At 40.7% G+C, this 26197-nt stretch overlaps 1 protein-coding gene across 25 annotated transcripts in view; it reads left to right on the forward strand.

Moving 5' to 3' along the window:
• LOC147236653 (ankyrin-3-like) overlaps positions 1-26197 on the forward strand; it is a 130736-nt gene that overhangs the window by 64232 nt on the left and 40307 nt on the right. For 18 of the 25 annotated variants that reach the window (XR_015108536.1, XR_015108548.1, XR_015108542.1 and 15 more), the window contains 17 exons: positions 375-398; positions 2526-2624; positions 3610-3708; positions 5783-5881; positions 6411-6608; positions 7238-7336; positions 7766-7864; positions 7973-8071; positions 8154-8351; positions 12027-12125; positions 13663-13761; positions 15790-15987; positions 16159-16257; positions 16852-16950; positions 17844-17942; positions 18044-18139; positions 20054-20126. Coding sequence is in view for 22 of the 25 variants with exons in the window: in XM_086171841.1 (XP_086027967.1) it covers positions 375-398; positions 2526-2624; positions 3610-3708; positions 5783-5881; positions 6411-6608; positions 7238-7336; positions 7766-7864; positions 7973-8071; positions 8154-8351; positions 12027-12125; positions 13663-13761; positions 15790-15987; positions 16159-16257; positions 16852-16950; positions 17844-17942; positions 18044-18139; positions 20054-20126 (1876 nt within the window). In the remaining 3 variants the exon portion in view is untranslated. Of the gene's footprint in view, positions 1-374; positions 399-2525; positions 2625-3609; positions 3709-5782; positions 5882-6410; positions 6609-7237; positions 7337-7765; positions 7865-7972; positions 8072-8153; positions 8352-12026; positions 12126-13662; positions 13762-15789; positions 15988-16158; positions 16258-16851; positions 16951-17843; positions 17943-18043; positions 18140-20053; positions 20127-23328; positions 23649-25673; positions 25811-26197 lie in introns of those variants that run through there. The other 7 variants (XM_086171832.1, XM_086171835.1, XM_086171839.1 and 4 more) reach the window with 5 other exon arrangements.

Raw genomic sequence — 26197 nt, forward strand, 5'->3', positions numbered from 1 at the left:
ATTCTCCACGCAAAATTTACTTGTGAATAAATGTTTACTCCACGTGATCTGATCTTTTTAACCAAAACCGTTATATATTATTTTGAATGTACAATGACGAGGAGCTTAAAGTGTCCAGTATTTGAAGTGAGGTTCACGTTTGAAGAACATCTATGCCGGGTCATTTGGTTTGGAGAACTTTCTTTCTGATAATGATTTTTCTTTCCACTGAACTTCTTTTCACCTCTCTTTCTCTCTCTCTCTCTCACTCTCTCTCTCTCTCTTTCTCTCTTGCTCTCTCTGCTTCTTGTCCTTTATGTCAGCGGAGGATCTTTTTTTTCTGTTTGTTTTGCTCACTAACTGCACATTCTCTCCTCTCTTGGCTGGCTTTATAGATGATGGTGAATAGAACAACAGAGGTACACCACTACTCTGTACATTATTTAGTATCTTCATCTTGGCTCATATACAGTCTACAAAATAGGTCCCTTAATTCAGTGGAGTGGTATTTTTTTCAAGTCTTATGTCATAACCCCTCTTTCTATTATAACTTTTCTCCCTCCTGTCCATTGCTTCATCTATGTCGCAGATATCCCTCCTCCTAGAGGCAGTCGGAGCGATGGTGCATGTTTCACTAATCCCGATTTAGCAAATCCTGATGGGGAAGTTTTGGCATCCAGGCTTTCCTTAATGGTTTCATGGTGTCCAAAATTCAAGCTTTGGCTGTTATTTTTGGCAATTTTCTTCCGTGACAGTTCACTAAATGGCTTAAACTTGTGAACCCTCTGACACTGTCAATCCATGAAACCGATTAACATGATAACCAGCGATGGCATGAAAAGTGGTTATCATTTATTGCAAAAGCAGTTTTTGTCCATAACCTGCATGGCGATCGGTTCGATCTCTCGAGCCATTCAAGAACCCCCGCCTTTGAGTAATAGAGAGCTATTTTCATTTTTGTGGATTAATTATTAATTTTGTACATTTCAAATTCCAAAACCCCTAAAGCATTTTGCATGGGACCAGAGAAACAAACCGCCCTGGCATTGCTTGGCATTCTTTGGTAACAAGGGCTCGTCGTAGCTCGATAACAAGGACCTGCATTTTGTATTTGCCTGTTTTGGCATTTTGCAGGCCAGGGAACTATCCGCTGTGACTCTTGAAGGTTGTAAAGTGAGACTAGGAGTTGGAAATTAATCTATTGTACATGTATATATATATATATATATATATATATATATATTATCAGTATGTATGACTGATAATAAAAATATCAATATCAAAAATTAAAAAAAAGAGTAATAATTTTTTCTGTCTCAATCCAAGATTCAGTCTCAACCTTCTTTTGCTAAACAGAATGATGATATTGATAAATTAATTTGTCTTTAAAAAAAAATGAAAAATAAAAAACTCAGTAATTAAAAATCCAAAAGCTATGATTTTTAAGAAATGGAGAGGTTTTTAAAATCACTCACAAAACTAAAAAAAAAAAAGAACCAAAACAATAACTACTGATATTTTAAATAAATGACTTGGAATTATTTTGTCATTTCCCAAAGTTTATAAGCAATTAATACATTCCAAAAAAAAAACATAAAATTATGAATATATAATAACATGATCCAAATGATCAGAACATCAGAATTAACACATTTTGTAATTTTTATTCATTGAAACTATAACATGAAAAGTGACATCAACCGGCACTTATTGAGCTGGTTCCCGAACATATTCACAGAATCCTTAGTACAGTATATTACTTTAATGTCAGAGATAGACTGTAACGATATCCTTATACTGCTATTTTTTTCTTTATCTATTCAGCTCTAATGTGGATTTTTTTTCAGTGTCTTAATCATAATAATCATAATTAATCATTTCTGGCTATTTATTCTATAAGAAGACGTTGCAATCCTTGTTTTCATTTATGCTGGTTTATACATTTATACTGGATACTGGTGGTTAGACAAGTCTCAGACACCTGTTCCCCGCAGGATTATTACTGCCTCAAAAATCAGGATTGAACTTAATTACACAGCTTAATGCAGGATTCACTCCCACGCTGGATAAACCATTTCCAATGTTGTATCACTATGACAGCTGTTGCTCACTGAGCTCAGGGGTTTGATGGGATTTTACTATCGTCTGAGGTTTTGACAAATGGACATCATGTTCATTTGCAGGGCGATTTCAGTGCAACAATCCGATAAACGTGTCATAAACGAAGTCTCGTAAATATATCAATTTTCCTAGCAAGGTGGAGTTGTAAGTTTACCTTAATTTTCCAAACAACTTCACAACCACTTGAAAAAAAAAGCCTTTTTGTATATTTCATTTTCTTAGCATACAATTGGTGTTCGATGTTTCACTCTCCCATTGTTGGAAAAGTCAGGTGGTCGTGATACAGTGTATAGCAGTGTGTCCTTGTGCATCCATTGTAGGCCTGTGTTGACATGTAAAATTGTGACGTTTCTGTGTTCATAATATAACGTTTCTGCCTGTTTGTGTGTCTGCTTGTGTGTTGTATGACTCTCCCTGCTCCCCAGAGTGGCTTCACCCCGCTCCATATTGCAGCTCACTATGGCAACATTAACGTGGCCACCCTGCTGCTGAACCGAGGCGCCGCTGTGGACTTCATGGCAAGGGTGAGTTTACAGTTCCCTCTTCTGTTTGGGAGGGGTATTACAATCAAACAGTCAGAAAGTCTTTCCAACAAACATACGCTGATACATGTGTTATTTTCGAGTTGCTTAGTGTATGGCAGTGACTCCTGGCATCTGTTACATATAAACAGTTACTCATCCGAAGCTGTTTATGTTGAACCATTCATGAAAAAGATATCCCGATGATTTCAAGTATAAAATGTGGGATGCGTCGCTTCTGTTTTTTACCATCCTTTGGCAATGAAAAATAATGGCACATGGAGTTGCCTCTGTTACGAGGGAGGCAACTAAAACCACCCACAGGTTTTCTTTTATTTTCACATTTGCTGCATGTTTTCAACATGAAAAAATAAAAATCGCACAGGTGAAAGTGGATATTAAAACAATCGGAATTCATCGCATTCTCGACAAATCAATGAAAGTTATATTTTTAAAGGTTGAATTAAGTGAACAATTCATGCAGATTCAGTCGTAAAAAATGTCGCCATCAAAATCCTCAATGAACTTTAAAAATGCAAAGAACAGGAAATATTAAAGACAGATTCATGTGCATATAATCCATTGCACATTTGTTTTTACATTACAGATGCAACTGAAATACATTAGACCTTTAGGTGGCATGTACAAAATTAATGCAAAACAAATACGTTCGAATACAAGTGTATCCGTGTCTCCAGAAGGATGCGCAGACTGTTCACCTCTTTTGTTCTAGTATTAGAACGGTAGCTGCGCAAAGTTGACAGCATGCCATTATTGTACCAACTGACGCCTGTGGGAGTGTTTGTGTTTATGTGTTTGTGTTTGTGCTGCTTGCGCTGATTGCATACAGCAGAAAGTCCCTGCCACAGCAGCTCCTAATTACTTGAATCTCCCTGTTAAAAAAGTCACCGGAAGGTAATTAAATATTTTTAATTCAGCTGTGAAAATTCCTCTTTTTTTTTTTTTTTTTTTTTTTTTTTTTTTCCAGAATGATATCACGCCCCTGCATGTAGCAGCCAAGAGGGGCAACAGTAACATGGTGAAGCTGCTGCTGGACAGAGGCTCCAAAATTGACGCCAAGACAAAGGTGAGACGATGCCGGGGAGAAATTGAATGCTCAGGCAAAGGGTTAAAAAAAGTCGGTTTGACATTTGTGTAGATTTAATTCCTTGGGTGAGTGTCACTGTAAGGCACTGAGGTGCATCCAAGAGTGTCAGCTCTAAAATCTGTCTGTGGAGGTTCTCGGTCATCCAGGTCATAATGTATTCTTGTGGAAATTTTCTTGTCATGGCAACTGGACTTGAATTTCTTCGCTTGAAGATGTTTCACCCCTCATACGAATAACCTTCGGGGAGTTTCTGAATATAAATGCCAGGGTTTTGGGTGGGTCTAGGTCAGGGGTCGACAGCGTGCGGCTCTTTGTTCCCTCTGATGCGGCTCCCTGTGGCTTATGAGTATTTCATTAAAAAGTATTTCATTTTAGTTCATTCATTTTTAAAGCGTAATTTTGAATTTGAAAATGATGGCGTTCTTGAAACACCTAATTAAAACACCTTAAAATATTTTTCTCACACTTTCTGCATGCGTCAGTAAAAGGATGACAGCACACAGAGAGGACGGCAGTTTTGGTTTGCTGCTGGTGGATAATTTAAGTCTCCTTTTTTTGTCATAAATACAAGATGGATTTAAATAGGCATTGAGTACATTGCTTAAAATTACTCATCAACCCAACATCTTTTTTTCAAGAGTTTATAAATGTTTTGTTGCATGCATGTTTTGTTGTTCATTATTTAAAAAAATGCAGCACATATTTTGTTTATACATAGAATAAAGGAAAAAGAAAAAAATTGTTATATACTGTATGTTAATTCATTTTAAATTTCAAAAGAGTTGTGTGGCTCCCATTGTTTTCTTTACTGTGGGGAAGCAGGTCCAGCATGGGTTACGATGGCTTGTTATGTAAATGCCAGAGTTGATCGGCAGAAACTAGGTTGAAGGGGGTGGTTATGCTGATGGAGTGTCGTTCGTTCGGGACAAAGGAGCAATTTTTGGGGATTGTCTGGATTGGTAAAGCCAGACGAAGGAGTGAACACACGGAGGAGGTTGAGAGCAAGGCCCTCGCCTCGTCTCGCCCTGTTTCAGGTATGAAGACGACACATGGCTCCGGATCAAGAAGAATGAGGTGGAAGCGTTCATCAGTCACCTTAACGTAATCGACGGCCACATCGAATTCACAAGGACAGACGTCACTGATGACCACCATAGCCGCCATAACCTAGACCTGCCCAAAACCCTGGCAGTTATATTCCCGAAACTCCCCACAGGTCATTAGAACAGAAGAAGCCTCTCGGATGAGGGGGGAAATTCTTCAAGTAAAGAAATTCAAGTCCAGTTGCCATTACAAGAAGATTGCGACAAGAACTCTTAAAATCTGCTTAAATAGAAGTACCGATGAATTACTGGAAAATTTCACCCCACCAGGCAGCACTGTGGTTAGCGCTTCCGCCTCATGGCAAGAACGTCCCTGGTCAGATTATGACCAGTGGCCTTTCCATAGTCCCAAAACATGCAGGATGTTCATCAGAGACACTAAATTACCTGAACGTCTGAATGAAGGGATGAATGGTTGTATGGCTCTTTATGGTGTGCGAATGAGAGGGATGAATAGTTGTGTTTCCATGTGCCTTGTGAATGGAAGGATGAATGACTCAAGGATTCAAGACTTTTATTGAAATCACAGAGTGCAAAGAAATTTAGAGATAGCAGCTCTCAGGTTCTGTATAACCAAAAACAGACACAAACCAACCTTAAAAGGCAGGACACAACACAACAACACAACAATAGCAGCATCTCTGGGTTAGACATATAAGACAGAAAATAACATGTATAAAGAAGTGTGAAGTGGAAAATAAATGTACGTTTCTATTTTGTGTGTCGACCTATGGGTAAACCTCACCTCTCGCCCCATGACAGCTTGGATAGCTGACATCCCCGCAACCCTAAGTGCAGGAAAAGCAGTGTAGTCGATGAATGAATGAATGAATGAATGAATGAACCGATACTTACAACTGAGGAAAAACATTGCTTGCTGTTTCAGTTCACAGATATTTGCTTTGCGAAGTTGAGAGCTGTTCTGAATCTACTGCGTTCTCTGTCTCCAGGACGGCTTGACACCTCTTCACTGCGGGGCGAGGAGCGGTCATGAGCAGGTGGTTGAGATCCTCCTGGACCGAGGAGCGCCGATCCTGTCCAAGACCAAGGTAGTTACCAGCACTCTAAGTTCAGCAGCTTTTCACAGAATAGCGGAGGAAAATGTCATCAAACTTTTGTTTTTCTCTCTGTTTTTGGCAGTAGTAGAAATTGAAGCTTGGTACCGCTGTCGGTCATGTTCACAGTACTTGTAAATCCATTTTCTTTCACCATGCAGTGTCATTTTAAAACTGTCATCCAATCAAATAGCAGATCCGTTGTTGTTGCCGTAGTGATGTCGCATTGTCTCCATAACATCTGTGCGACCTCTCCAGAAACAGCCCGTCTCCACGGCGGTAGCTCCACACTTTGACCGAGCTGGACGACCAGTGTAACAAAAATAGACATTGTTGTAATGACCCCGTTATAACAATGCTTCCGTCATCTTCTCAACTACTTCCTTCACAGTCTTTCTGTGCAGTGCATGGCCACGTCCTAACTTCCTGTATCTGTTTGTCCATCTGTCTATGTGTCTGTCTGCGTGTGTTTTCTCTCTCTGTCTCTTTGTCTTCCCCCTCTTTCTCCTTCCCACCTCTGTAGAACGGCCTGTCGCCGCTCCATATGGCCACTCAGGGGGACCACCTTAACTGTGTCCAGCTCTTGCTGCAGCACGACGTGCCCGTGGACGACGTCACCAACGACTACCTGACGGCGCTGCACGTGGCCGCTCACTGCGGTCACTACAAGGTGGCAAAGCTCATCGTGGACAAAAAGGCCAATCCGAACGCAAAGGCCCTGGTAAGAAGGGATGGGAGGGAAGAGGCACTCCAGGATACAGCTTTTTTATTTTCATTTTGTGAAATTATGAAGAGCTTTGAGGATTCTCAAACACAAATTTTCAACCTGAATTGAACCTGAATTTAATTTCAAAAATCTGGGGATTTTTTTTCGGAAACTATTCCTATAACTACCACTGCCACTTCAGCGACAGGAAAGCTAATAACGTACCGCAAAATAAAATTAATATATACACTAAATAATAATATTATTAGGAAAGTAAGAAATTAAAATACAAAAACAAAAACAAAAATAATGTAATGGGCTATTGCTGGAGTATTCATTTATTTTCAAAATCCTGTTGAACTTGTATTTAAAAAGAAAAAGACAGAAAAAAGATTAAATGAATAAAAAAATTACCATTCAAGGCAAAGAAAACACAGACTGGATGTTGAGTGACGTTCAACTGGGTTGCTTACTCGCAAAATCAGTACACGATGAGGAGTGGAAAGATCGAGAAAATTATCCCGCAGCTCCTCAGTCACAGATGGGTTAATCATGACCGCTGATTTTACTCCTCATCAGATATAAGGAAGAAAAAAACTGAAGGGCGGAGAACATTGATCACATGTGCGCGTCTGTGTGTGCAGAACGGTTTCACGCCACTTCACATCGCCTGCAAGAAGAACCGAGTCAAAGTGATGGAGCTGCTGCTGAAACACGGCGCGTCTATCCAGGCCGTAACAGAGGTACTGCGCCCAAAATTTACAGCGCGAAGGTCCCCGATTCAAATCCGACAGAAGGATCCTTCTATGTGGAGTTTGCATGTACTCCTCGTGTCCACATGGGTTTCCTCCCACAATCCAAAAACATGCAGTAGGTTCATCTGAGACCCCAATGAGAGTGAATGGCTGCATGTTTCTATATGTGGACTGGCGATTGACCGCCCAGTTCAGGGTAAACCCTGCACTCTTGCCCAGTGACAGCAAGGATAGGCTCCAGCATCCCTGCAACCCTGAGTGCAGGATAAGCGATAGAGAATTAATGAATGAATTAACCCTTGTGTGGTGTTCGGGTCTGTGGGCACACACACACACAAAAGTGAAAAAGGGGCCACAGACCCGAACACCACACAAGGGTAAAAGGTCATGGGAGTTACCTTATCTGTTTGGTTATAGTCTGGCCTGACGCCCATCCACGTGGCAGCGTTCATGGGTCACGAGAACATCGTTCACGCACTGATCCACCACGGAGCGTCACCCAACACCACCAATGTGGTGAGTTTATCATATTTACTGCGCCGTGTTGGAATTAAAAATTTTACTTTTTTTTTAAATACCATCTGTGTGTGTGTGTGAAGCTGATACTAACTAGTGGTTTTGTAGCGAGGGGAGACGGCTTTACACATGGCTGCCAGGGCCGGACAGGCTGGTGTTGTTAGATATCTGCTCAAGAACGGAGCCAAAGTGGAGACAAAGTCCAAGGTGAGAACGCCTTCGCTGAGCGTCGATATTTGATCAACCCGGAATACAAATGTCGACCGACGTTACTCCCTCTTCTGCGAAGGACGATCAGACGGCATTGCACATCTCCAGTCGGCTGGGGAAAGTCGACATTGTCCAGCAGCTGCTGCAGTGCGGCGCCTCTGCTAATGCTGCCACCACCTCAGGCTACACACCCCTTCACCTGGCGGCCCGTGAAGGACATCAGGATGTTGCCGCCATGCTCCTGGAGAACGGAGCGATGCTCTCCTCCTCGACAAAGGTGGCTTTTACATTTACATTATATCGAGATCACACAGTGGAGCATATCTTAATTTTGACAACCTGCTCATTTGAAAACCAAACATGATATCAAAGCACCGACCTTCTCCATTCACCTTTCTCTTTATCTGAGATATTGAGAAGGATTTCAACCAGTTTATTCCGTCAATCCATGTTAATCTGTTGATTCGTGCACTCATTCACAGTCAGATAAATACATGTGGGCTCAATACATTTGGATTTATATACAGTACATCCATATGTATACATGGAGTTGATGATTGACAGCTAGGTTATATGATGGATAATATTTGGATGGGACATAATCTAGATGTGTAGATTATGTGAATATGCCTCACAGATTACTTATTGCACAGGCCAGGGGGCGGCAACCTGCATCTCCGTAGCCAGCATGTGGCTCTTTGATCCCTCTGATGGTGGCTCTTTGTGGCTTTTGAAAATAATTAGCGAGTATTTGATTAAAATGTATTTTATTTTTGTTCATTCATTTTTTTTAAAAGCGTAATTTTAAATTTGAAGATGATGGCATTCTTGAAACATCGAAATATAATGTGTTAAAATATTTTTGTCACACTTTCTGCACGCGTCAGTAAAAGGATGACGGAACACAGAGAGGAGGGAATTATCGGTTTGCTGCCGGTGGATAATTTAAGTTTGGCTTTTTTTCATAAATACAACAAGGACTCAAACCATTGAGTACCCATTGAGTGTGTTGCTTAAAAGTAACTTTCAACCCAATACCTTTTTTTTGGAGTTCAAAAGGATTTGTTGCATGCTTTACTCTGTAGCTGTTCATTGATTTAAAAAAAATGCAACACATATTTTGTTTATACATAGCATAAAGACAAAAAAAAAATAATTCATATGCCATGTTAATTCATTCTAAATTTCAAAAGGATTGTGTGGCTTCTAGTGTTATGTTTACTGTGGGGAAACAAGTCCAAGTGACTCCATGAGTGGTAAAGTTACTGACCACTGGCATCGGCATCTGGTTTTTACATTTGTGCAATGTGTTGCTTTAGAGCCGTTCAAGAAGGTGATCTCGATGAGAAGGATAAATAAATGAAGTTGCTGTTGCTCTCTCGCTCTCTCTCTCTTACATCTCTCTCCATCTATCTCTGTATCTGTAAGTGATGTAAGGGAAACAATCATCTGTCTGTCTCTTAGCTTTTCCAGGAAAATTAAAAACAGCAATGTGTTTTGGGAAATCTGGTCAAGAATGGGAAAAAGGGGGTTAAGGAACTAAGCCCCCTTGTTTTTTGTTTGTGAGAGACATTATTAAGTAAGCTAAAAATGTCTCCTGATTCGGTTTCCTATCATCTAGAAATTTCAGTCGCAGAGCGCTGACAATATCAAGTCAGACAAACAAGGTCAAGTACAGTATTTAAGTGCTTCTGAATTCAGAATCTGTGGAAGTCCCACATTCCTCTGGAAAATATGACCCAGTGTCTTTAAATATCCTGGCAGGGGAAGGGAACTGGGGTTATCATAATTGCAAAACAACAAAAGCAATTCCTTCATGGTGATACATGAGGAAATAAGACCATTTGCTCTGGTTTCCCAGGATATCATGTTGCAGAGTTTATAACCGTTATCACTTGATTCATTTGTATGCAGATAATTATTTAGTGTAATTATTAATAATAAGAAATGCCATTTAGTTTTTACTGTTTGAATTTCAGTAGGTGTGCTCATTTAGAGATCCCTTTGAATATGTCACATATCATCATTTTTTTACATTGTCAGCAACAGGGCAATAAATGGGTCTATTTTCCAATGGCATATTTGCAATTTTCTCACACAGCATGCAGGTTTTCCCCTAAAATGTAATCGATGACTTTGTACTGAGGCACGTGTTGTCCCGAAAAGGTGCATTGTAGGTAAATTCCTAACCTAATGTGGTGATAAGATTTTGCATCACCGAGCGCATCGACTATGAGAAATTAATGGGCCAGTATTTTTCCTTTAAAGGCTCATTACTCAAATGATAAAATGTGGCTGCATAACCAGCTCACACAACATGTATATTCTGCTTGTACACACTTTGGGATGAGCAGCCTTATAAACATGTGATGAAAATACTCAACTAAACTAAAATGTTTTTATTTATTTATTATTTCTGTATACTAGGTTTTTCTGCATTTGTTTTTTTCAAAGCAACAGGATATTCTGTTTGATGAATATATCTGTACATGGGATAAATCTTCATGAGAAACCGTTTTATAAATGTGTTGTGATATGTATATATATATATATGTGTGTGTGTGTGTGTGTGTGTGTGTGTGTGTGTGTGTATATATGTGTGTGTATATATACACCATATATTCCCGGACTAATATACCGTATTTTCCGGACTATTGAGCACACCTCAATATAAGTTCCACCAGCTAAAAATAAAATATACATATTTATGTGTACATATATATGCCGCACTTTTCTGTAAGCTGCAGGTGTCCACGTTGTAACCTGAGATATTTATACAGAAACATTTTTTTAAAACTTTTAAATAAATTCATACTGGTAACATCCACAAATACATACTCGAAATTCTTTTTTTCTGAGCAGAGCCTGTAACACGACTGATGAAAAAGATTAATAACAAATAACACAAGAAAAAATCTATCCATTAATCCACTTTCTATCCCTGCTTTGTCCTACTCCAGCTGACTGCTATCCTCGTCTTCCTTCTGCACACTAAAACCCTTAAAGTCGTCTTTTTCAATGTTGGAATTGAACAGCCTCAGAATTTCATAGTAGTTACATTTGTCCGATGTGACAAGGCTAAATGTTTTGGTGGCATGGAGAGCACTAGCTAAAAGTAGCTGCATCATTTTTTAATCCACAGTATTCAAAGCGTGCGAAAAAAGTTGCGGCTTGCAGTCCGAAAATTACGGTATGTGTGTGTGTGTATATATATATATATATATGTATATTGCAATACACACACATATACATATGTAAATAAACGTGTGTGTATTTGTGTGTCTGTGTGAGTGTGTGTGTGATCTCATCAATTTCATCGGAGGGATTGTTGGTATATTTTTAAAGGTGTGGCTCTTGATTAATGGACATGCTTAGACATCATTATTATAATTGAAATTCATGGTACACTTAGAACACAACCCATAATTCAAGAGACTCTTGGTCTTTGCACTGTATGCCTGATTTTGAATGTATTCCAGAGGCAATCACTTCTTCTTTCTCCACTTTTTCAAATTATTGAAATCCCTCAGCCAGAGGCAAAACCTTCAGCGGCCTGATTTTAACAAGAAGGGCCAAAATGATGGCATGGCAATTCGATCTTGTGTTTTCCATGGAGACTTTCCTGGTTTGATTCTAAGTGGGGCGTTTCACTGTGCCGTTTGCTTGTTCTCCCACTGCCTGCATGGTTTCCTCCCACAATCCAAACATATACGATGGAGTAATTGATGACTGATAATCGATTGATGATTGATAATCTATAAGTCGGACTGTGATCAACTGGCAACCGGCTGTCAGTTGGGATTAGCTCTAGCTATCACGTGTGCTATGATATGCATCATACGAAATGGATGAATGAAGCGCCTCGACTATTTGCCACATTCTCTCTGCAGTTGTCCAGTCAGATTTGTTTTTTCCCTTTGTTTCTCATCTGGATTCATCTTATTTTCAACAGAAAGGGTTCAGTCCGCTCCATGTGGCAGCCAAATATGGCAAAATGGAGGTGGCCAGTCTTCTGCTTCAGAAGAGAGCAGTGCCTGATTCTGCTGGAAAGGTGAGATGCATTTTTGAGTTTATGTTTAAAAGGCAGCCTTGGGAAATCATTGACGTACACTTGTGATGGGTTGCTGTTGAAGTACCAACATGAACCAAAAGACGTATCAGCTCAAAATGCACCATTATTATCATTTTGCTGTGATCAAAGTGAAAAGGGATTGTCTAAAAGAAGAAAATAGTTTTGACACGACAGGACCAATTCACCACCAAGTGGACAAACCTGGACATCACATTATGGATAAAAAATAATTTGATCTTTCATAGTGTATTTTTCCTAATAATTCAAATTGAAAGAAACATATAAAAAGTCTGGTGCAGTTTGTTGCTGTTCTTTCATGAACAGGCTGGTCTCAAGAGACAAGTCAACACTCTAGAACAAATCTGCTCAATTTTTTTATATCCTAAAACCGCTGTTGGTTGTTCGTTAAGTTCTGTGAAAACACTGGGAACCTCACATGTGCAAGGTATGTGAATACAGAGCGGATTTTTGAGAAGCACAGAAACTTGTACTCCAGAAGAAGTCTGTCATGGGACTGCAATAATTATTGAGTTGTGTCATACAAACTGCAGCTGCAGACACAAGGGCGTGGAGGTATAGCGAGTCGAGTTATCCCAGGACGATAGTCTCTACATTTTTCTATTGTTGCGTAAATGTTCTGAAGTTTTTTTTTCTAATTTCCCCCGACGATATTCCACTAGTATTTTTACCCTTTTTCATATACGCACATACTGACATACTTATTTAGCACAGATCTACTGACACTGATTACACCATTTTCTCAGTGTGTGTGTGTGTGAGTGTGTGTGTGTGTCTCAGTGCCACCATCTGAGAGTGTTTAACATAATGGCACTCAGGTATGATAATGACGCTTCCACACTGCTTGTTAGGGTCGGCACAGAGAAATCTTTCCCAATGTAGTCACACGAAAACAAAGCAACTCCAGATCTTTGCGGCTGTAGAATTATCTATTCTGATTTTTGTTCATCTCATATAAAAAAACATATACGATGACATCATCAGCGTATATGATGAACACATTTTTAACGTAGCATTCCTGGTGAAAGGGAAACATCATGCAATGCCTTGGGGTGTAGCTCAATGACGGAAGCACCTTCAGACCTAGAATGTGATTCCATTTCCCGGATGTATTTATCCTCATTTTCTCTGTATTGTGATGCATCCATGCAATATGTTTCTGGGTAGATTCGACCCAGAAATTTTCCTGTATGACACAGTGACGTCCTCATTCATTTCACAGAACATTTCCTTACCCACAACACCACATTTCAGCATAAAGTTGTTTTTCTACCACCTCTGAACTGAAAGTTACAGAGCTCGATTTCCATCCCCTTTCACGTCTTTCCATCCTGTCGTTTTGGGACTCCCATTTTACCTGTCAGCTTGTGTGTGCTCTCGACAATCTTCTAACCTGGAGTCGTGTTGCATGCTTTTGTGTGTGAATGTGTCTGTGTTTGTCGGTGTGCACGTGTGTGTTTGTGTGTGTGTGTGTGTGTGTGTGCGTGGGTATTTTTAGAGTGGTCTAACTCCACTGCATGTAGCCGCTCACTACGATAATCAGAGAGTGGCACTGCTGCTGCTGGATCAGGGAGCTTCCCCACATGCCGCCGCCAAGGTATCCACACAAACATAAACATGAAGAAAAATAAAAGAAACAAATCATACATGACCGTGGTGCCAACATGAACAAATTTGATGAACAGCAGAGGGAAATAAAGTTATATCTTCATATGTCGCTTGTTGAAACTCCAGCAGGACGGTGAATTTTACTTGATAATCAGGACTGCCTTGGTCATAGTAAGATGAAAATGTCAAACTATGTCATAAAATATCGTTCTCAAGTCTTTAGCCCCGTCCAGCAGTCAGCCATATTGAATTTGACCAAATTTATCACATATATTTTCTTGAAATCATTGAACTTACATGAACACAGCAAGGTAAAATATTCAATTATTAGGTTTTGTAACATGAGGCAGCATCTAGCGCTTGGAAGATCTAATAACCCGCAAACTAAGACTAAACTGCTTTGCTGTGCAGTCCTCTTGCAGTCCTCATCCTCTTGTTTCTAACAATTCTAATGGCAAACTCACCAGTGTTCTTGTAACGTACCTGCTTAGATCATTTACAAATTGTGCTTTAAAAAAAAAGACGGTCGACCATTTCTCCCATTTTGGTTTTCTTGCGAGTGAACGTATGGCTTTTTACCTCGTGCTCGTTCAAATAGAATTTAGCTCATCCTGTAAGCGTATTCACCATGGTTGTTTATTTCACATCAAGCACATGTCTATGCTCTGCGGATGGATTGCTTTCATTTGAACCCTCGCTGACATTCAAGACGTCCTGCAGGGGGAGACCAAAGCTTTGCACAGTCTTTGTCGCTTTGTCACCACGTCTCCTGCAAGTTCTCCTTTCCCCTCATCTTTGCATTCCCCCAAGGCTTTCCCTCCCCTCCTGTACTCTTCGTTGTTCCTCTCTGCCCCAATTTCTTATTTTCATCCCTTTAGCTTTTTATTTCGTAACGTCATCAGCTTCAACGGCCAAACGAAATAATCAATATTTGTGAACTTGAGAGGCTGTAATGGAAGACATGCATGCAAGCAGACACACACCTTGAAATAACAGATAGCTGCTGCATGCCCTTACCATTACCAAACTCACCAAATTGTTCAGCAATTGATCAAACCCCCCTACTCCCTGCCCTGGACCTCACTGGTGTCCAGAGACTTTAACAGACCCCATCTGCGATTGACGCTGCTGCGACCAAAGATCTCACAAAGAAAATATTTGGATATTTTCTTTAAAGTTAATTCAAATGTCCTCTGGCGACCAATATGAGGAATGCCCCCCCACCCCCCACCCTACTCCTCTCCCTTCTTTCTCCATCCTTAACTCGTGAAGCCTTGTTTCCACATAGTTTTTGCAAATTCACCAAGACTACTGTAAGTTCTTTTCAGCCCTTCAGGAGGCTTTATATATTCAAATCTGTCAGTGATACTCTCCATTTTTTTCCAGTCCATTATACACCTCAGGTATTTTGACTAATTACCTAAGACCTAAAAGGCTTAAAATTAATAAACTGCTTTTTCCTTGATTTAAGTCAAATCACCCTCTGGCGGCTGTCACATTCAAGGTGTGAAAAAAATACAAAATCCTTACTTCGGAAGCTGTTGGGTATAATATTTTCATTACACCTAATCATGGGTTTCAGTGAAAATGACGAGGAAAGACGGGTTAAGTCTTCAGCAAGCACTCGCGTTAATGAGTAAACAGCTGATGCCATAGCAGTACTGAAAAAGGACTGAATAATGAAAACAAAACACATAGAATGTCTGTAGCCCCTTGATTGCCAGTGTATTTTGTATTTATATGTATCTGTAGACTTTGGTGACCACTTGCACTAAACTACTAAACACTCTCTACCCTCCTAAAGACGTCTTTTCCTGCAAAGCACATCCTTATGATAAATATTTTATTAAAAATAACAGACTCCTAACTATAGTAACTATTCAAAGAGGACGTCTAATGGGTGCTGTATCCACTGAGTATTTCAAGACAATTCTGACAATAAAATAGACAAGAAAATTCATCAACATTCATATTTGCAGAACCACTCAATCTGCTAACTGTGAATCTCCGGCCTCAGAATGGATACACGCCACTCCATATTGCTGCCAAAAAGAACCAAATGGACATTGGGACCACGTTGCTGGAGTACGGCGCCGACACCAATGCCGTGACGCGGCAAGGCATCAGCCCCATTCACCTGGCGGCGCAGGAGGGAAGTGTGGATTTGGTGTCACTACTCTTGGCCAAGAATGCAAACGTCAATGTGTGCAATAAGGTGTGGACTGTTACAGATATTGATATTCGTATGAAAACAATATAGCGTATTTAAACAAACATACGGCCGATGATCAACCACAGAACCCAGTTTGCCTGAAAAATTATGAAATAATTGGCTGGTTATTTCTTCATAGGTGTGTCTGTGTGTGTCTTCTCTTCCTGTGTGTAGAATGGACTGACACCACTGCACTTGGCAGCTCAGGAAGACAAGGTCAATGTTGCAGAAGTCCTTCTCAACCATGGAGCAGATGTTAACCCACAAACAAAGGTAAAGCATACACAAACCCACACACTATGGAGGTATGCAACCTGGGCATAAGTCTACCCTTGTGATTAATTTGAAATTAATATAAATTGCATCAATCTTCATAAATGATGCTTGAAAACAAAAGCCTTTGTTGTATTTCTGTCTGTAGCATGTAATTACCCAAACAGGAGCCGCATTGCGAGCTTCTTATGTCCACAGACACAAACCTGAAGGTTATACTGTGTGTGTGTGTGTGTGTGTGTGTGTGTGTGTGTGTGTGTGTGTGTGTGTGTGTGTGTGTGTGTGTGTGTGTGTGTGTGCGCGTATCTTTGCTGACGGGACAGTTCTTTACAATAAACAGGTTAAGCTTTCATCTCCATAATGTACATCAAATGTCATTCCGGTGAGACAAGAAAACGGGACATTTTTAAGTCGTGTTTGGAATCACAGATGTGAGAGGAAGACTTCTATCTTTATCTTGTCGCCACCAAACAATTTCCCCATTCTTACAAAATACGCTGAACAAAATAAATGGTCAGCATGTGTCACCTCCTTTTTCGTCTGTACAGTTCCTCTTTTGTATCCATGTTTTCTCCTCCACTGAAATGTGCGCAGATGGGTTATACTCCACTTCATGTGGCGTGTCACTACGGCAACGTGAAGATGGCCAACTTCCTTCTACAGAACCAAGCTAGAATCAATAGCAAGACCAAGGTAGACCAACTGTTATACTCGCAAACAAGCACTTTTATGTACTCCATAGAATAGTATAGTATCACGGAGCATAGCATAGCATAGCATAGCATAGCATAGCATAGTATAGTGTAGTATAAAAGGATGTAGTGTAGTACACTGTAGCTTAACATAGCTAGCACACTGTAATGTGGTGTAGCGTAGTGTGGCATAGTAGAGTAATAGTAATAGTAATAGGGATAGTAATAGTAATAGTAATAGTAATAGTATATAGAATAGTGTCGTGTCTTGTTGTGTCGTGTCGTGTCGTGTCATGTCGTGGTGTGGCGTGGCGTATAGTATAGCATTGCATAGCATTACATAGCATAGTATAGTATACAATGATGTATTGTAGTACGTCGTAGCTTAACAACATGGCACACTGTAGTGTGGTGAAGCATAGTATAGTATAGTATAGTATAGTGTGTCCTGTCCTGTCCTGTCATGTCATGTCGTGTCGTGTCGTGTCGTGTCGTGGCGTGGCGTATAGTATAGCATTACATAGCATAGTATAGTATACAATGATGTATTGTAGTACGTTGTAGCTTAACAACATGGCACACTGTAGTGTGGTGAAGCATAGTATAGTATAGTATAGTATAGTATAGTATAGTATAGTGTGTCGTGTCGTGTCGTGTCGTGTCGTGTCGTGTCGTGTCGTGTCGTGTCGTGTCGTGTCGTGTCCTGTCGTGTCCTGTCGTGTCGTGTCCTGTCGTGTCCTGTCGTGTAGTATAGTATAGCATAGCATAGCATAGCATAGCATAGCATAGCATAGTATAGTATAGTATAGTAAATAGAAATTAAGTAGATTTCAGCATGTAATTTCCAAAAAATATAATCCCATCCTCCCTCCATGGCTGTGGTCATGTGTCTAGAACGGGTACACACCTCTGCACCAGGCCGCTCAACAGGGGCACACACACATCATCAACCTGCTGCTTCAGCACGGGGCCTCAGCCAACGAGCTCACTGTGGTCAGTACAAATACACACCAGCGGACAAAAACAATTCACCCGCTGGACCACCGAGTGTCAAACCATTAAACTTCCTGTTTTTTTTTCCTGTCGCTTGGCAGAATGGAAATACTGCGCTATCCATCGCAAGGCGTCTCGGGTACATCTCTGTGGTGGACACTCTGAGGCCCATGACTGATGACAACCTCACTGCCATGGTAGGCCACAAGAATTTGATAAACATATATCAGGAATCCTAAAGTTAATAAAAACTGATTTATGTATATCATCCAAAGCAGAAAAATAGCTTATTGTGTTTGTCACCGCAATCCTAGTTTGCTGCAGTGGTTGTCGTTTATCTACCGTTGTGTGCATTTTATATGTTACCAAACCTCATGCAGCCCTTTATTTGTGTATTCAACAAGGGGAGGGTACTGTCTCACAAATGTTAAACAATATGAGATTATATAAAAACATTTCACACTTTCAGGATTAAAAATCCAGCGTCCTTTATAATGAGAACATACCTGATCAACATATGGGAATAATTATATCTAAAAATAGGAATATGCATCAGGAAATGATCTGCAGTTATATCTGTTTATTTGTCCATCATGGACTAAAAATAAAACCACAAGGCTGTTTCTTTTAGGCGGGCTGCTTGTTTGAAATCTCTTCCCAGCACAAATAAACTCTGACTATTCAACTGAGAAAAGGCCTATAAATGAAGTCCGGTAAATCACCAAGAGTCAGTCATTCAGTAAGTCACACCACAGCACGTGTGTTTGTGCATGTGCTTGTGTGTGTGTGTGTGTGTGAGAGAGAGAGAGAGATCAGGATAGAGAGGGCTTAAGCTTTCTCCTCAAGTGGCCCCGGAGTCACTGACAGTGATCTGGCCACACAAGCAAACAAGGGTGTAAGGCAGGGATCTCAGACTCGCGGCCCGCGGGCCATTTGTGGCCCTCGGAACAATATTTTGTGGCCACCTGCCTGAAATCGAATCTTTGTGTTTGTGCAGCCCGCGCGTCTTTTCTCACATGCATCTGGGGGTTTTATACAGTCGGTTTAAAAAAAAAAAACTGCAAGGGAAAAATGAAAGAGTAACTTTGCAATGTTATTTTTGCTTCAAAATTTGAACACAAAATGATTTTTTGATGGAAAAAAAACATCTAGTGACAATGTTAAAATGATATTTTCCTTTCTTTTTGCTATAAAAAACACAAAAACGATAGCAAAAAAAAAAAAAAACGGGCAAATTAAAAAGATTGATTTGATAACCAGAATAGCCACCATTAGCCTTGTAAACATTATACCTCCTCTTATACATGCTACTAATCAATTTTCTCATAAATTCTAGTGGCAAATTTTCCCACCGTGACAAGATTTTGTCTTTTAACTCAACAATATTTTTTGGTGTAATTTCATCTTTCATTCTTATTTAATATTAAGTTTTAATATTAATTCTTCAGGTAGTTTTTAGAGGAACAGTTCTCTACATATAAAGATTTTTATCATTACCTGTTTACCTCCTTTACACCAAAACAAAGGAAACATTTGGACTTAGCCTTACTTCTAGGTTATGATTTTACTGGTCCGGCCCCCTTGACATCAAATTAGGCTGTATGTGACCCCTGGACCAAGACAGACATGGAATAATGACGGGATAAAGACGACCGAAGAACCCAAGAATCCAAGAACCCGCCCCATCAGCAGTAAAACAGTGTGTTTTTCACAACTTGTTCTGACGACAGTGATGTAACCTAAAGATCAAGGTCGACGGCTGCACCTTTGTGGGATTGATCTATTATTCACCACTGCTGAATTTCATTGGCTGTGAGGGAATCTATCTATCTATCTATCTATCTATCTATCTATCTATCTATCTATCTATCTATCTATCTATCTATCTATCTATCTATCTATCTATCTATTGTGGGTGGCGTGGCACAGGAGATAGAGCAATTCCTGGTTCGGTTCTTGGCTCTGCCCAGTGTATCGAGGTGTTATTGAGCAAGATGCCGCTCACCTGGTGCTGATGGATGCTGTTGTTCACCTTCAGCCCTCAAAAAAATAAAGGAATATCTAAAGTATCCTTGCCTTTATCTAGTTTTATCTCCCTCTCGTATCCTCAGAGTGCATCAGAAAGACACAAAATCAACGTCCCGGAGACCATGAACGAGTTTCTGGACATGTCGGATGACGAAGGTACGTGAGGAAATGTTTTCCCTTGTTCATTTCAACCCAGGACTTAAAAACTCAATTCTTTGATATAAAAAGATGTCCTTACACGAGTTCCATAATCATCTCTGTGATTAAAATTGCATGCCTCACTGTACATGTCAAACCACTAGGCCTCTAGGAACGTGCCCGAGATATCCTTTTTCAGATGTTGATGAGGGTATTTGTGGCTAGAGTAGCTCCCGTTGTCTGCGTTCCTTTAACGCGCCTCCGTAACTCACGCGGCTTGTTGAGGAGCTGACCCCCCCCCCCCTTTGTAAAATGTCCCGGCAAAACTCCCGCGCTTTTACGTGATTTCGAGCTCCGCAAGCAAACTGATGGTGTTATTTTCATCTGCCCGAAAACGATATTTTTGAAGACTCCTCGGTCGCCTGCTGCATGATTCTCCCCAACAAATGCACTTCTTAAAGTACTGTACCAAAAACAGCAACAACACTACATTCCTATGTAAGCTGTTCCGAAAATGAAAACACTGTCAGTGAAGCTTACACTATGTTTTCGGTGAGAGTTGAAACTTTTCGTGCCTGGTTGTGTTTAATGAGGGGCGGCATGGTGCAGGAGGAAGAGCGATCATCCTTGGTGATGAACATTCCTGGTTCAATTCCGGGCTCTTCTTCCTGTGTCGAAGTGTTGTTGAGCAAGATACTGAACTCCTAACTGCTCCCCTGGCACCGCTAGATGGCAGTCAAGTGCTCATGTTTCATCCACGATGGGTTAAATGCAGAGATTCAATCCACAAGGGTTTAATAAAGCTGGAAATTTCCGCAATATGAGGCGAGCGAGCTCCCACAACACGAAAACGCTTCATGACGCCGCCACATCTTCTGAATTGGCGCTACTCGCAGTGACCTCGCAGCTTCCAGCATCCCTCGATCACTTCGTCTGGGTAGTTTGTACAGTACGAATATCTCGTGTTTAGCATAATTTTCTATCTATGTGCTTATTTTTTTAATAATTATCATGGGCCCTCAGAAAGCAAGTGGTAAGACAAGTGTTGAACCCAAATAGTAGATACTTTCAATGGAAATCAAGCACGAAATAACTTAACATAAATATAATAAATGTACACGTGACCAATATCGCACGCTAATATAATCGCAATGTGTCTTTTGGGAGTTGTTGGAATGAAAGAATTTGTTTTCTGTTATTTTAAATGGGGAAAATTCATTTAAGATACAAAAAAAATCAACATACGAACCCACTTCTGGAACAAATTAAATTCGTTACTTAAGGGACCTCTGCATCATTATAGATCCAGTAATGTTGTATTAACAACTGCTTTTGGCGCTGGAAGTTCTTGACGTGTCATATTGGCTGACCTCTTCAGCTCTTTCCGTGATTGTTTTTTTGGGGGGGAGGGGGGTTGGAAGTTGACTGGCCTGCATTATTGATAAGCTTCACTGTTGCCTAGGAGATGTTCGGGGCATGTGGAGTTTCTCCGTCAGGTGATACGGCAGCAGGTTCCGATGAGCCCGGTGTATTGGGTGATACAAGAAGAGCCCTTACTGCGGCTTTAAGTTGAGGGTTTCAAGCATCGGTCTGGTTGATATAGTGCACTATCATTTACATCCGTGAATTAGAAATTGTGTGTGTCCACGTGTGTGTGTGTGTGTGTGTGTGTGTGTGTCTAAGTGTTAGAGGACATAAAGAGTTTCCACATTACTCTAATCCTATAGAAGAGTGAAATCCTATTACACTGTTGGTTGGAATGAGTGTGACAAGTCACTCCTGGCCTTCTTCTGCCATCACACACACACACACACACACACACACACACACACACACACACACACACACACACACACACACACACACACACACTTTCCTTATGCTTCCCAGACTGCTAAGATGGTACCACTAAACTCTTTCAGTCCCGGGTCCATTCATTCTATATACCACTTATCCTGCACTCGGGGGGTTGGAGACTTTCCCAGCTGTCCTTTGGCAAGAGATGTGTGTTCACCCATCATCCAGACATACAACATTCACTCTCTCACATCAAATAGTGTAAAATCAATACGTTACTAACAACATCAGCAAAAGGGGCAATAGACACAACAGCAAGCAGTGTTTTTTCCGAGGTAATGAGTAGTCAATCATTCATTTGTCCATTTATTATTTATACAATTTATCTTGAAATCAGGCTGGAGCATATTCTGGCTGCCATTGGGCGAGAGGCCAATGGATCGGTCGCCACGGCAACTTATAGAGACATGCAAAAATTCACAAAATTTGGCAAAAGTAAATTCATCCTATCATGTCATGATCAAAATCACTTATCCTGTAATCCGGCAGTTTATAGACATACAACTATTTACCCTCTCATTCACAAGTTATATAGAGACTTGCGATACATGCAAGAGACATGCGTTCATGCAATTTTGCAAAAGCAAATTCATTAATACATGTCATTATCTATGCCACTTATGCACTAATGGGGGAGGGACAATGGACTGTTCGCTACAGCAACATATTATGGCAAATAACCAATGTTGAGTTTTATGTTGATGCTCGTTATCTGCGTGATTTGGGATGCAATGATTTTTTTTTTTTTTTTTTTACCTGGAAATGAGCGGGAACAGTTAGTTGTATTACAGGCGTGTGTGGCTTGGCTGTGGCCAACAGCAGTTATTGCTTATTAAACAGACGTTTTACCGTCAACCAGGTGTTTTCCGTGACTAAAACGCTACAAAATAGAGACGTACGACTCACAAGTCGGACCAAATTAGGGTCTCCAGTGAACCCTTTGACTGTTTTTGGACTGTGGGAGGAAACCGGATACCTGAGGAAACTCACACATATTAAAACACACATGTTGCACAATTACGCCGACTCTTGTGCAAGGTTTGGCCTGCAATCATTTTAACAAAATGAAGAAAGAGAAGAAAACCAAAGGGCCGGTTGCTCAAGAGAACACACTCAAGTGGTTGATACACCCTCACAATACTCCCTCTCAGTTTGACCAGAGGCCAGACTTCCATAACGGAGGAGGGAGAAAAAACAAAGGCCCTGAAAGCCAACCTCAACCCTCCACCATCCGCCCCTCCTTTTCTCGCCCCCTCTTGCGCCGCCTGGCGGCCGGAGGGCTGCACCGGCTGGGCCGTGCAGGACTTTCCTTTCCCTTAAATCCCGCAGAGATGAGCCGCTGTGAGCCGATCGCGCCGGGAGAATTAAGGACGACTTCGCCACGCACATCAGATGCCATCGGTCCTTGCTCCTTTTCTTCTTTTTCCTTCTTTTTTCTTGTTTTTTTTTTTGCTCCTCAGAGGATACAAAACTTCGAGCGCTGAAGCGTCAACGCGCAAAGAACGGAGTTCCGTGTCGAGTTTGGACTGCCTGAATCTGCACCATATTCTGGATTAACTTCTTCTTTTTTTTCTTTTTTTTTAACTCTTGAAAACCTTTTTGCTCGGGAAATTTAGAGAGTATTTAAAAAAGTAAAGAAATGCACGGGAAATTCTAAGAAAAGCATGGCGGCTCCGGATAAAGGTAAGGATTAAAATAAAGATAATCCAGAAGAAGGTTGGACTCCCAAAGTCTGTGTGCAGACGCGGACATGTGATGAGATTCACTCACACCAAATTAGAGAAAGTTATTTAATTTATTCATTTAAGCCTCAGAGCTCACCCAGGCATTTTTTATATTAAAATTACTGTAATTTAATTCATAGTCTTGTTTATATTAGTGAACTACAAATGAAATATATATATAAAAAAATATTACAAGCATATCTGTCACCATCCAATCTAATGATAATCCATTTTGTTATGTGTTGCAAGTTTTTAACGTCACAAACAACAACCAGATAAATATTTCAACTGACTTTTGGACTGACTCAGTTGCTGAAAGTTGCTGAGGTCAGCCAAAAACTAAAACAGCTCCAGTTGGATGGCTCAGAACTGTTGTGACACATCATTGGATTTCAAGAAGTTCCCATAAATAAATTAAAAAAAGAGACCTTGCGTGTGCGACAGGCTCTGAGCTCGGATGCCTCTCAGTTTCCGTCAAGTTGAATGCAAAACGTGGAAAAAGAAATAATAAGGCTCGATGCAGGAAGTGTTGTTGTGTTTTCAGAATAAACAGTCGTTCTTTGGGAAAATATCTCATAACACTTATGCTTGAAAAATAGGCTTGCATTATTATCATTATTATTATTTTTAGTAGTCGTAGTAGTAGTAGTAGTAGTAGGTCATCCATTTTGTCTATTGTGCAAGTGCAAGTGTTTTACTTGCACACATTTACACATTTAAAGTCAGGTTTTGGAATCAACCTAATCCCTTTGCTTCAAGGCCACAAACTAAATACAAGAAAAATATATACTGAGTTGCCGAACCCCTTAATCTGACAAACTGTATTAAGATTCACACAACTTGTGTGCCGCTCAAGCGGTCACTAAAGGACTAAAATCAATCATTTAGTTTTGCAATTGTAAGTCCCATTAGGCCTACATTTAATTAATTTATCATTTATTAATCCCCGTGGGGAAATTTGTTCTCCGCAATTAACCCATCATGGATGAACCATGCGCAGTAGGCTGCTGTCCACCAACACCAGAGGAGCAGTCAGGGGTTCAGTGTCTTGCTCAACAACACTTCGACACACTAGGAGGAGCCAGGAATCGAACAGGAATGTTCGGTTCTAAAGAGGATTGCTGTCATTCTTTTTTGTTGATTTTATTCCTTGAATTATTGTGCACATTCCAGTTTGAAACTGGTTGGTGCAGAATAGTGTAGTGAATCACGAATGTTGGGGTTTATGTTGATGCTTGTTTTCTGTGAGATTTTGGGGTTGCTGGGAATTTTGTGGGTGTGGTTTGGGGTGCAAGGAATTCTGGGATTTGTTACCTGGAATTTAGCAGCAACAGTTAGTTGTATTGCAGGCTTGTGTGGTGTGCCTGTGGCCAACAACAGTTATTGCTTATTTACCGTCAACCAGGTGTTTTCCCTGACTATAATGCTACAATAGTTTGACATGATGGCAGAAATTGTGTGTGTGTGTGTATACATTTGTGTGTGTGTGTGCGTGTGCGTGTGCGTGCGTGCGTGTGTTGCTGTCATTGCAATTGATACGATATAATATGAATGAATGATAGTAATACTAATACATTTTATTTGAGGCACTTTACTCGACACTCGAGTATACCGCATAGACATAATGCAGATTTAAAAATAAACTTTTAAAGAAATTTGGAAAGAAAACTAAAATTAAATGAAAAAGTGTAAAACACCCATTATTTGCAGTGAAGTTCAAATATTAAACTCAAAGAACAAGAAGTAAAAGTGGTTATCGCTCGAGGAAGGCAACTTTTAATCCCTAGAAAGTTTAAAAGCTGTCTGTGAGAACGGGTGGGAAGAAGACCGGACAAACTTTGTGCTAGAGGCAAAAACAAAAACAAAGGGGTTTTATTTTGAAAAGCTAAACCGGAAGCGCGTTAGTAGCTATCATCTAACTTGACAGTTGTGCCGGCTGCTGGTGTGTGAATGCGATCGGAGTGCGGCAGTGCCGAAGGTAGGGGGGAGGGGCTGCGGTGAAGGAGCAGTGTTGCAGGCAGGACAGGAGACCCCCGGACATGAGGGAGAAGGAGAAGCATCGTAGCCGCGCTGCCGGCTTCGGTGACCGGCGTGTCATCGTCCACCGCTCCGCCGATCGAGGTGCGCTTTATAATTTTTTATTTTTTTTTTTATTTCATTTTTTTTTTTACTGCGCGCCAGGCTCCGGCAGCTCCGCCCCCCCTCTCTCTCTCTCACACACACACACACACACACACACACACACACACACACACACACACACACACACACACACACACTCACCCCCCCACCCCTCCGTAGCGCTCTGCGTCCGGCTGTTGTGATGTGCGCGGAGGAGGGGAGAAAAAAAAAAGCTCCAGATGTAGAGTGTCTTCTCTCCCAAGGCGATCCTGTTTGTCTGTTAGACGGAGAGGAAAAAGTTGGGAGTGTGTTGTGCTGTTGCAGGGAGTCTGCGTGTGTGTGTGTGTTTGTGTGTGTGTGTGTGTTTTAGGGATGCATATGTTGCTG

This window comes from Fistularia commersonii, chromosome 2 (genome assembly GCF_037954325.1).
Source record: "Fistularia commersonii isolate RoL2024-O1a breed Wild chromosome 2, RoL_Fcom_v1.0, whole genome shotgun sequence".
NCBI lineage: Eukaryota > Metazoa > Chordata > Actinopteri > Syngnathiformes > Fistulariidae > Fistularia > Fistularia commersonii.